Source organism: Arachis duranensis, chromosome 2, assembly GCF_000817695.3.
Source record: "Arachis duranensis cultivar V14167 chromosome 2, aradu.V14167.gnm2.J7QH, whole genome shotgun sequence".
In the NCBI taxonomy this organism is placed as follows: domain Eukaryota; kingdom Viridiplantae; phylum Streptophyta; class Magnoliopsida; order Fabales; family Fabaceae; genus Arachis; species Arachis duranensis.
In genome coordinates this window covers 83,953,300-83,965,518 of record NC_029773.3, presented here as the reverse complement: position 1 = coordinate 83,965,518, position 12,219 = coordinate 83,953,300, and the positions used below count along the sequence as shown (strand labels likewise).

Sequence of the window (12,219 nt, the reverse complement as noted above, 5' to 3'; positions counted from 1 at the left end):
CTTTTATTAAAAATAAAACTAAATTATTTGTTTTTTTTAGAAGGAAATAATAGTTTTAAAAGGAAAAAAACAGAAGTAAAAGAAATTTTTAATATTTGAAAATATTTTTCAAAAAATTTATTCAAATGTAAAATGACTTTTGTCTATTGATTTTTTTTTCTTTCAAAAAATAGAAAAAATAAGCATTTTTTAAAAGTCAATTTGAACTGACCTTTAATTTATTTTGAAATAATTTAATATTAGGATGATTAGGTTTTGAATGTGCCAATGTTATTATCAATCTAACAATGGAGGGATTAATATCTTTGGGTTATACCTGATCAGTCTCGATCGTGGAAACAACAGTGTGAAGACTTTCAAGGTTTTGATACTTTAGTGCATTGAAGGTTTTAGCGGTACATCTTTTCAATGAAAGCTTTACGAACTCTTTAAAAAAAAGGGACTTAACCTGTGGTAGAAGTTAGAACTAGAAGGTATGTTGGACAGTAAGTGAATTGGTCTTCATTCAAAGTACCTTGATGATATTTAGTCTGAAGAGAGAACTAGAAGTGTTCCTTCTTAGTTCTTACAAATAACTTGGGTCTTGTTCATGTTTAGTGATCCATGAAGTCTCATTCACTAAGAAACTGGTAGTGTAGAACTTCAACTACAATATGTTTTGAGAACGAGTTTCATGTACCAACGAAATAAAAGCATTTCAGTTTCTTAAGAGTTGCTAACATGGTTTATATTTACCATTTAACTTGACATCTCAATTATATTTCTTTATTAAAAGATATTGAAAAAAATTCTCCTGTTGCTCGTTTAGTACATGGAGATTTTTCTCGGAAATTAAGTCATGATAATAGCAAATTATACGTAGGAATATTTTCAGTCATTCATTTTTAGATTATAGGAAGCTAGTCCATTTTTTTAACTAACAAATCGCCTTAAATCCTAAAGGACAATGTCCGAAAATGTGTTATTAAATGGAGTTATTGGTGGTTGTAATATATATACCTCGTAAGTAATAAAAAATTAAAAAAAGTATTCAAATAAATTTACAAACAAATATATATGACCGGCCACAAAATCTGTTCACTCTACTTTTTGTATCATGTGAACGTCTAGAAGAAATTGAAAGAACCAAAACAAAGAAAACTACATAAACATAATAAACAAAGTTGAATCATTATGAATCACTGTTCTTGTCTTGGTTGATTTCGTCAAGGATCACAATTAGGGCAACTATGAAGGCATAGTCAACGTTGGGATACACTGTGACCATGAAATTGTCTTTCCCAAACATAATGCTTTGAGCAGTGTGCTTCTTGTGCATCTGCAGCCAAATGATATTGCATTGTAAATATTATAATTTGATTGTAGGAAAAGAAATTTCATATACTTAAAATCACTAAACTAAAATTTTATTATATTACATTAACAAGTAGTAAAAATTAAACCCGTTAAAATTTAGCCATTTAATCTAATTCAAATTTAACTACATACATATAATTATAGAATTGAAGGCTTAATTACCTGTGCCACAATGTTGAGAGATTCACCAGCATAAATAACACAAGATCTCTCGAACCAACTTCCTTTAACCTTAAAATCACAAACTTTTTCTTCTGTATTATGGGCTAAGAACACGTCTAATTTGGTCTTCAGCTGGAAGAAAGATGATCTCTTTAAACTGAAGATCAAATCTTTCATATCTGAGCTATCACCCCTGAACACTTGCCACCGATCATGTGCCGTCATAAGCTACACAAATTCAAATTAAATTTGGATTAATATCATAAGTTTTCATTTAAATAATAATGATGACAAGTCATGCATTTGACAGAGAAGTTTAATGAAAATCAATTAATACCCAAATTCAAGATGAAGCACCATAACTAATTGCACTAGTAACTTTCTCAAATTCAACTCCTCCATATTTAATTTAAGAATTAATTAAGATCAATTTTGTTAGAACACTATCATCGGTACGTTATATAGACTAATTAAAACTTATCTTGTTTATGACTTCTAATATAATTATAGAATGAATCAAATTCATCCAAAAAAAAAAAGAAAAAAAGAATTTTAAATATTATAATAAATAAATTAACTCGTTATCTAAAATTTTCGGAAAATTTAACCAACGAACTATTTAATTTAGATAATCTTTTAACAAAATTTTTAGCTATCCAGATTTGATTTTTTTTTAATAGATATCGAGTTAGATTATATTTATAATTCATTAATAGAATTCTCGATGGTTCAAATATTTTATGATGAACAAAATGAAATTATATTATTCATGAAAAAATATGAAATCAAAATATCCTAAACTTAAATATGTATGGTGGAAGACAAACCTTCCGGCGAAGAGTAACAACGGCTGTTCCGGCGGCGTCGAGCAAGACACGGTGGTCCCGGAGGGTCAAAAGGGACCCCTTAAGGGTGAAGAGGGTTTGTCCATTAATATCAGTAACACTAAAACTATCAGCCAAAGTCAACACCTTCCTCACAATTGCTAGGTCAACATTATATGGAGCACAATACTGCGGCCCAATGATTCCGCCGCCGAATCCCTGCTTCTGCTGCTGGTGATTTTGCATCATGCTTCAAAGGTTGAAGCTCAAAATAATTAAACAAAACTAGATGAACTGAAAAATCTCTAGATAGATATATATAGATGTTGTGTGTATTTTTCTCGTGTTGGTTTATGTGTATTTATATACGTGTTGCGTTAAAGGCTTAAACTTAGACGTGTGAGTGTGACATTTAATTTCTTATAATATATTATATATAATGTATACGAATGAAAGAGTCAAAGTTCGCGACGGTAACGCGATAAGGATCTATAGAGGGAAGGTGCTTATAAGAAGAAGGAGGAAATTTCAAATGTTTTATATAGGAATGGATGGACGGTTTCAAAATAGTACCATCTTGTGTATATACGTTACCAAGATTAAGTAATTAATTTAATCATAATTGTTATATCTTCGTCATATTCGACCGATTCTATTATCAAAAGCACTGTAAAATGTATAATAATAATAATAATAGTTTTCAGAGTTACCTGGATTTAGACCCGTGAGTTTCAAATTCTTTTTGTGTAGTGTTCGACAATTCGAAAAATATCTAAGGCCGTCAAGGTATTTATAAATGTAAATATAGAATTAATAATTATTTTTTAAAATAATTTTATTTTATTTTATTTTACTAAAGATAAGGAAATTTAAATTTGCGATTTCTTAGATGAATATGAAAAGACTATATTATTTGAACTATAACTTTTAAAATAATTTTATCTTTGATGGTAGATAATTATTTTTTTTTATTAAAAAAATTGTTAAATTTTTTTTATAAATTATTAACAAATATTAAAAAATTAGTTATTTATTTAAATAGGTAAAATTACGCTTATATCACCGTGTTCGATCTATTTTAAAATCGATGAATAATAATAAAGATCTGGATACTAATGCAGTTTTATTTATTTTGGGCTAATCAGTTATAAACAGTAATAATAAAGAAAAGGAAAAATTCATATTCAACACGACAACGGAAGGCGGACGTTGGATTCGGAGATAAGATATACCTTTAAAGTCGGCAATTTAAGATTTTCTCTTTAATTGCATTAAATCTTGGCGCCTAGATTCCTTTTTATTGTTCATAGCTGTTTTTTTCTTAATTCTAAAATTTAGTTAAAATATATTATGTATTACTATTGTTCTTACCGAGATGAGCCGAGGTATAAGTCATCTTTTTTAGAGGGCAGGCTGACTTCCGAGGTTTGACACGAACCACCCTGTTGAGAAAAGAACTGGGAAGGTGGGTACCTGCAAAGGCACTCCGACGCTCAAGTCAGTAGCAGAAGATATGTATGGAGATTGTTCTCAGAAAAGATTGCTTACCTTTTTTGTTCCTGCTCCTCTCTTTTTATACTTGTTCGGATAGAGTTGATCATTTTTCCCGAGTCGTAACGTCAGGGAAAGGATTAATTGTTTGTCCGGCGTTATGAGAATAAACGTCTGGCCAACATTAAATAAATGCCGATTATTACCAATGCTCGGTTATGATTGTGGGTGCGTTACCGAGCTATAACTCGTAACCGTTCTTACTGGTCATATCACAGCCCCCAAACTTGGCCTGGCCTTGAGGAGACGGGTTGAGCTTTTGTCGAGTTATAGCTCGGTATGCAGAGCCCCCAGGTCAACTCGGATCATTTCGTTTTTACATTTTGCAATTAAGTTTTCGAAAATTTCATTTAATTGGGTGCTGTGCATGGTCATCATTGTGACTTGGTTCAACTTCCAATGACCCCTTTTAACCGTTTCAAGTGACATTAAATGAATGGCTCAGATTAAATCATGGAACTGAAAGGTTTATTAAATTAGTGGCTTAGGTTCAAAACTAAACTTCTGCATAGCGTGTTTAAGTGGGAGGTAGCAGTTTCACAGAGACATGAGTACAATAGGTCAGTAAAGCTTATTCGTTTCTTCTATTTGCTAGTGTTTGTGGTTTGGTTTTTCTTGAAAATGGGTGATGTTAAGAAGAAATTGTTACCTCAAGTTGGAAACGATGAGGATTACAACTGGGTTGATAAAGATGTTCATATACGGGCTTCGTTGTTTTCGGATACTGAGAGTGTGAGCAGGGTAAACTTGGGTAGGGTTGCGAGGAGCGGCTTTCGGTTGGAACTGCTGCCATGCAGTCGGTCTGATCGTGTTTTTCACAGAAAAAATGATTTTCAAAGTTTTTATATGTATAGTTGTGTCATCGAGGAACTGCGTGTAAAACTTCCCTTTACTAGTTTTGAATGTAATGTGTTGAAGCAAATGAACTGCGCCCCCTCCCAAGTACACCCGAATGGCTGGGCTTTTATCAGATGTTTTCAAGCTTCAATGGATTTTCTTGAAATTGAGGCAGAGGTGGAATTGTTTTTTTCCTTGTTCCAAGCCAAAGGGGTATGGAAGGGTTTGTGGATTAACCTGAATAGTACTCCAGGTTTTTGTGTTTTCAAACTTTATAAATCGTCTTTTAAGGATTTTAAAGAAATGTTTCTGAAGGTGAAATCTGTTGATGATGAATTTCCGTTCTATCTTGATGAACATTTGGGGGAAAAATTCCCTATGTACTGGTGTTGTCATCCACAACACATACTGGGTGCTGAGTTTATTAACAGTCGAAATGAATGCATTATTTCATTTCTGCTTGAGATGGTTGGTAAGGGTGGTTAATATCTGTTTCTGATTTGCTTTGCTGGGAAGAAGATAAATCTGCTGTGATAAAGTATTTTGGTAAGGAGTTGGAAAGTTTGTTTTCATATTCTGATCCTTAATATTTTTGATGTGTTGGTCAATTCTATTTTTGTTTTGCAGCTGGTAGCTTCCATGGGGTAACGGCATCTAGTTTGAGGTCCCGGTTTAAGACTAAGAATTTTGAGGGGTCCTCATCTAATCCGGACAAGGCGGATGGTGGTGCCGAAGTTAATCAGCCCCCACCGAGGAAAAAGGCTATTGTTTTCAAAAAAAGAAAGTCGGAACTAGCTTTGCCAGATGAGGCACAAGGGAAGGATGAAAACGTGCGACTGGAAGATCTATCTAGTTTTTTAACAAAACAGGAAAGATTACACACTTTTGAAGAAGACGAGGAGGGTTCTTCAGTGTGGAGTAAGAGGTTTCCTTTTAGCGTTGTTGCTGACGAGGTGATTCAGACTATGACAGATATCAAACGGGTGGAAGAGGTTGGGGATATAGGGGTCGACCAGTTCTTACAGGTTTATTGTTTTTGTTGTGTGTTTCCCCCCCTTTTTTTTGAAGAGAAAATGCCTGATCAATGATTTACTAATCTTAAATCGTTAGGTATTGGGTTTCCGCTTGGCTAGTATTGGGCGTAGCCAGGAGAAGAAGCATAGAAAGGCCATTTGTGAGACCTCCCAAGTTTCCGAGCTAAAGGATCAGTTAGTGCTGAAGGAGACAAGTTTGACTGATTTGAAGAAGAAAATGTCTGACGTTGAAGCCGAGTTGAAGGTGGAAAAGGAATGTCATGAAAGGATTTCTGATTTGCTGAAAAAGAAAGAAGGTGATTTGTCGAGTTTAAATGAACAAGTTATCGAAGTTTCGGCTAAAATGAAAGAGCTCGAGAATAGCCGAGAATCGGATATCCTAGATGCTTTCGCAGAGGGGTTTCAGCGAGCGGTGATTCAGGCGAGGTTTCTTGTTCCGGATAGAGATTTTGCCGCCATGGATCCTGGCAAAATAGTTCGGGATGGCAAGCTTGTTGATGATGAAGAAGCTGCCGAGGAGGGAGACGATAATTTGGGTGACTAATGTATTTACATAGGTAGTCATTTGTTACTGTATTTTGAAGGGTTTATACCCTGTTTGTTTGAACTGATATTTTGTGCTTTTTGGAAAAAACTGTTGAGATTAAGGGTTTCTGTTTCCTAATCATGTATTTCGTAGCCTTTGATTTGGCTTATATGACAGGGATAATTATCTGATTTTGCGCATTCGTATTATAATGCGACTTCTTTTCTCTTTTTTTTTTTATCACTGATCAGTCTCCTCCTTAAAGGAAGGTAAAGTTGCATAGAACAAGCCCTTTCATGGGGAAGTAGTTAAATATGCATAAATGAGAAAAAGTTGCTTTTTATTAATAGCAGTACCTGTACAATCTCGTTTAGGTAAGCCAGCCTCATTAAAACCTCCACAAGCAAAAACCCTTTTGGGAAAAAATTCTTGTGGTAGGAAAAAGAGTACTGGCATGCTGCTTTATTAGCTGTAGTATTGCTTCAAAGAGTTGATGTTCCATGTGTTAGGAAGTTTGGTTCCGTCTATCTGTTCCAGTTTATAAGCTCCTCTACCCAAGACTTCATATATTCTATATGGACCTTCCCAAGTTGCTGCGAGTTTCCCATGGGAGGGAGGTCGGCGAGCTTGCTCTGTTTTTCTGAGTACTAGATCACCAATGTTGAATGACCTTGGGATTACCTTCCGTGCATATCGTCGGCTAACTTGTTGTTGTAATGCTCGGTGCCTAACAGCTGCTGTTTCTCTAATTTCTTCGATTAGGTCGAGCTCTGCCTGCCGAGCTTGATCATGTTGTTCGGCCAATGTCCTTATTGAGCCTTGGGACACCTCTATAGGAATCATCACTTCTGATCCATAGACCAAACAAAATGGGGTCTCTTTGGTTGTCGAATGAGCCGTGGTATTATAGGCCCATAATACTTCGGGAACAAGCTCGGCCCATAATCCCTTGGCATTGTCAAGCTTTTTTCGCAGCGCTTGTAGGATTACTTTATTAGCGGCTTCTGCTAGCCCATTGGACTGTGGATGTTCCACCGAAGCGAGGTGTTGCTTTATCTTTAAGTTCTGCAAAAAAGTCTTGAAATTCTGGTCAATAAACTGCCGACCATTGTCGGTTATGATGTGACCTGGTATACCAAATCTGCAAATTATGCTTTTCCAAACAAAGCTTATCATCTGTGTAGATGTGATCCTTGCCAAAGGTTGTGCCTCAATCCATTTTGAAAAATAATCGATTGCAACTACCAAATATTTTACCTGTCTTGGGGCGATGGGGAACGGCCCAAGGATATCGATTCCCCATCTATCAAATGGCCAGCTTGCCACTGAGTGATGAAGATGCTCTGCAGGCATATTGATGATCGGCGAGTGCTTCTGACAATTGTCACAGCTTCAGACTTTATGTTTGCTATCTTCCCATATTGTTGGCCAATAAAAGCCGGCCCGAAGTATCTTCTGCGCGAGGCTTCTAGCCCCAGAGTATATTCCGCAAATGCCCTCGTGGGCCTCGAACAAAACAAGGTCGGCCTCCAGCCTGTCCAAACATTTTAATAAAGGTCGAGAGTAACCTCGCCTATACAAAGTGTTATTTAACAAAGTAAAAAACGTGGCTTGTCGCCAGAATTTGCTCTTATCTTCAATTTCCTCGGGAATGGACCCAAAACGGAGATATTGAATGTAAGGGTGTTGCCAACTGTCTTTGTTGACTATGTTTAAGATGTTAAATGTCTCAGTGCTGGGTTTATCTAGGATTGACTGTAAAAGGGTGGCAGTGTGGGCTTGTGTTGTTGCTAATTTTGACAGGACATCTGCTCTATGATTTTGCTCTCTAGGTATATGAATAATCTCGATTTTAGAAAAATTGTTTAATAGTTGTTGTACGATGTCCAAGTATTTTAGTAAAATCGGGTCCTTTGTTTGAAAACTGTGGTTCACTTGTTGAACTACTAACAATGAATCACAATAAACTTTTAAATTATCAACATGTAAATCGGCAGCTAACCTGAGCCCGGCTATGAGGGCTTCGTACTCAGCCTGGTTGTTGCTGGCCTTGAATGAAAATCTGAGAGAATGCTCGAGAGCTATGCCTTCCGAGTTTTCGAGTAACATTCCAGCACCGGCCCCGTGAGGATTCGAAGCACCATCTACAAACAAGGACCACTCCGGATTTGATGTAACTGAACATGGCTCTGTGAGTTCAGCAACGAAATCAACTAAATGTTGGGACTTGATTGATCCTCTCGGTTGATATTGAATGTCGAATTCTGAAAGTTCAATGGCCCATTTGATCAGTCTTCCTGCTAGCTCGGGCTTCGAAAGGACCTGCCGCAGAGGTTGTCCAGTCTTTCTGCAATGACTTGCTCACAAAATAGACTGGCTGTTGGTTTTTATCTGTTTCTATCACAAGAGCAGAACTAATTGTTGTATCAGTAATAGACAGATATATATGCAATGGCTCGTCGAGCTTTGGTTTTTGTAAAATAGGAGGCTTTGAAAGGATTTCCTTTAAGTTTGTGAAAGCCATTTCACACTTGTGGTTCCATTCAAAATGCTTTGCACTCTTTTTTAAACATTGAAAGAAATTTAATGATTTAGGTGCTAAACATGGTAAAAATCTAGATAAAGCCGCTAACCGTCCCGTTAGTCTTTGAACTTCCTTTATCGTCGATGGACTCTTCATGTCAAGTATTGCTTGGCATTTTTCCGGGTTCGCCTCGATACCTCTGCTAGTGAGAATGAACCCGAGGAATTTTCCTCCCTGAACCCCGAAGGCGCACTTTTCTGGATTTAACCGCATCCTATATCGTCGGATTTGTTCGAAGATCTCGGCCAGGTCCTGGATATGGGGGTCGCCGAGCTTTGTTTTGGCAACCATATCATCAACGTAGACCTCTATATTCCGGCCTATTTGCTGCTCAAAGATCTTGTTCATCAGGCACTGATATGTTGCCCCTGCATTCTTTAGACCAAAAGGCATAACATTATAGCAGTAATTACCAGTCTCGGTTATGAAAGACGTTTTTTCTTGATCTTCTGAATGCATTAGAATCTGGTTATAACCAGAATATGCGTCTATGAAGCTTAAAGTACCGTAACCGCAAGAGTTATCAACCAGAGTATCGATGCAAGGTAAGGGATAAGCATCCTTAGGGCATGCTTTATTTAAGTCAGTAAAGTCAACACACATGCGCGACTTACCATTATTTTTTCTTACCATAACGACGTTGGCTAGCCACGTTGTGAACCTAATTTCTCTGATGAATTTGGCGTCGATTAGCTTTTTTACCTCGGCTATTGATGCTTGTCTTTTCTCAGTGCCGAGGTTTCTCTTTTTCTGGGAGACCGGCCGAGCTGCTGGATTGATATTTAATTTGTGTGTTATAACAGACGGATCTATTCCAGGCATATCAGCGGAGGTCCATGCAAATAGGTCGACATTTTGTCGCAGGAAGCTTTCAAGGCTTTTTCTTTCTTCGTCATTCATTGACGTGCCCACAAAAGTGAATTGCATCGGATCACCAGTTAGAGAGATCTTTGTTAATTCCTCATTTGGCATAGGCCGATTTTCAAAATCGGCCCGAGGGTCGAGCTCAGCCGATACTATATTTTCTGACTTGATGGAGTTGACTTGTGGTTGTCTGGTCTTTTTGATGGGCTTTAAGCTGGTGTTGTAGCATCGCCGAGCTTCCTGGAGGTCACCATGGACCGTGGCTATGACGTTATCCGAGTGTGGTCTGTAACCACACTGATCCTAGGACAGGAACTCGTTCTCCTGAGAATCCGACCAGGTCTCCAAGATACGGTTACAGAATATTGTTGCTCAGCTTCATTTTTTCGAAGGTGGTGAAAAATAAGACGTCCGCGCTGCTTCCTGGGTCGAGTAAAACTTTTCGTACTATCAGATCTCCTAACTGGATGGAGATGACGACAGGGTCATCTAGGTTGGCATCAACACCATTTAGGTCAGCTGATCTGAAGATCACTTCTGGGGCATTTGTCGTCGGCTGAGGATTGCTGGGAGCGTCTGTTACTGCTAACATGGCCCTATAAGTTCATTTTCGGGCCGAGCTTGTGTGCCCACCTCCAGCGTAACCTCCTAAAATGCAATTTATTACCCCTCTAGGTTGTGCCGGAGCTTTCTCCTTTCCTTTCGAGGATGTGCCTGCTGTTGATGTATCAGGTGTTGGGATGGTGTTTCTCTGCATGTGTCCTGCAATAAATTTGTCAAGATGTCCTTGTCTTGCCAGTCGTTCGAGGAGATCTTTAGCAATAACGCATTCATCGGTTGTGTGTCCGTGCTTTTGGTGGAAAGTGCAATATTTTGATTTGTCAACTCCCTTTGATTCCGGATAATTGCCGGCTTTTCGAGGAGGCCTTATTAACTTAGAGTTGAGTATCTCCTTGATGATATCATCCCTCTTTGTGTTGAACTGGGTGTATGAGTCATAGCGAGGAACTGGCTTGAATGTTTTCTTGTTATCTCGGGGTTTATCGTCGTCTTTGCTCATAGGCGATCTTTCTGTCTTCCGTGCTTGCCTGAGCTCTTCAACATCAATCTGACCTTTAGCCTTCTCCCGAAATTCGGCCAAAGTTTTGGGCTTTGTTACGGCGATAGTCTCTTGAAACTTGCCGGGGTGGAGGCCGCTTTTAATGGCATGGAGGTGAACCTCTGGGTGGAGGTCGGGGATTCTCATGGCGACCTTGGTGAAGCGCGTGATGTAATCCTTCAAGCTTTCTTGCGGCCCCTGTTTAATGGTTGTCAAGTAGTCCGAATCGTGCAAGTAGATTGCTGATGCAGCAAAATGATCTTCGAATTGCCTCGCCAGCTCCTGGAATCGCGATATAGAATCTGCAGGCAAAGAGCAAAACCAGTCAAGTGCAGGACCATCTAAAAATGACGGAAAACAGCGACATAAAATTGGGTCGGATGTACCGTTGACGATCATAATAGATCGGAATTTTTTGACGTGTTGCTTCGGGTCTCCTAGTCCATCGTACGGTGTCAGGGTCGTCGGCAGGGTGAATTGCCTTGGCAGTTGAAAATTCATTATATCGGCTGTAAATGGTCCGGCAGAGTTGTCTCGTTCTTCTTCTTCGTCATCACGTTGACCTTCCTCATTGTTGTTGTCTCCTCCCTCACTTCTCTGGGGTGTTTCCGAGACATGAGTCGGATTCGACCGTCGCTCGTCGTTTTCTTGTCGCGCATGATGGTCATTGTTGTGCTCTATTCGGGCGTTAACCAGCTGCGCGATTTGATTTTGCATCCTTTGATTCTCCTCCGCCATCCATTGGTTTGCTTGTTGAAGCTCGGTTACCATCCTCATAAGCTCGGTGGGGGTGGGGGGAGGAGCGTCAGCCATGTGTAAATGCTAGGGTACTTTGGGACCTTCAACAGATGATATCTTTAAGCTTCGGGCCCCACGATGGGCGCCAATGTTCTTACCGAGATGAGCCAAGGTATAGGTCGTCTTCTTTAGAGGGCAGGCCGACTTCCGAGGTTTGACACGAACCACCCTGTTGAGGAAAGAACTGGGAAGGTGGGTACCTGCAAAGGCACTCCGACGCTCAAGTCAGTAGCAGAAGATATGTATGGAGATTGTTCTCAGAAAAGATTGCTTACCTTTTTTGTTCCTGCTCCTCTCTTTTTATACTTGTTCGGATAGAGTTGATCATTTTTCCCGAGTCGTAACGTCAGGGAAAGGATTAATTGTTTGTCCGGCGTTATGAGAATAAACGTCTGGCCGACATTAAATAAATGCCGATTATTACCAATGTTCGGTTATAATTGTGGGTGCGTTACCGAGCTATAACTCGTAACCGTTCTTACTGGTCATATCAACTATTATCCAAAATCTTGAAAAATAAAATGAAATATTTGGTATATTTTTCAAGTGTTTAAATTTAAATCTAAATCGCTGAACATATAAAC

General features: G+C 38.5%; 2 protein-coding genes across 2 annotated transcripts; both read right to left on the bottom strand.

The window, feature by feature from the left end:
* Positions 1-929: 929 nt before the first annotated feature.
* On the bottom strand, positions 930-2,676 carry LOC107475432 (protein LURP-one-related 15). The gene is made up of 3 exons (XM_016095066.3): positions 2,346-2,676; positions 1,519-1,746; positions 930-1,318 (listed from the first exon to the last, which is right to left on the bottom strand). Exons 1-3 carry the CDS (start codon positions 2,589-2,591, stop codon positions 1,172-1,174), a joined length of 621 nt encoding a protein of 206 aa, XP_015950552.1. The 5' UTR covers positions 2,592-2,676; the 3' UTR covers positions 930-1,171.
* Positions 2,677-10,342: 7,666 nt separating this feature from the next.
* On the bottom strand, positions 10,343-11,650 carry LOC107475598 (uncharacterized). The gene has a single exon (XM_016095263.1). It carries the CDS (start codon positions 11,648-11,650, stop codon positions 10,343-10,345), a length of 1,308 nt encoding a protein of 435 aa, XP_015950749.1.
* Positions 11,651-12,219: the final 569 nt, after the last annotated feature.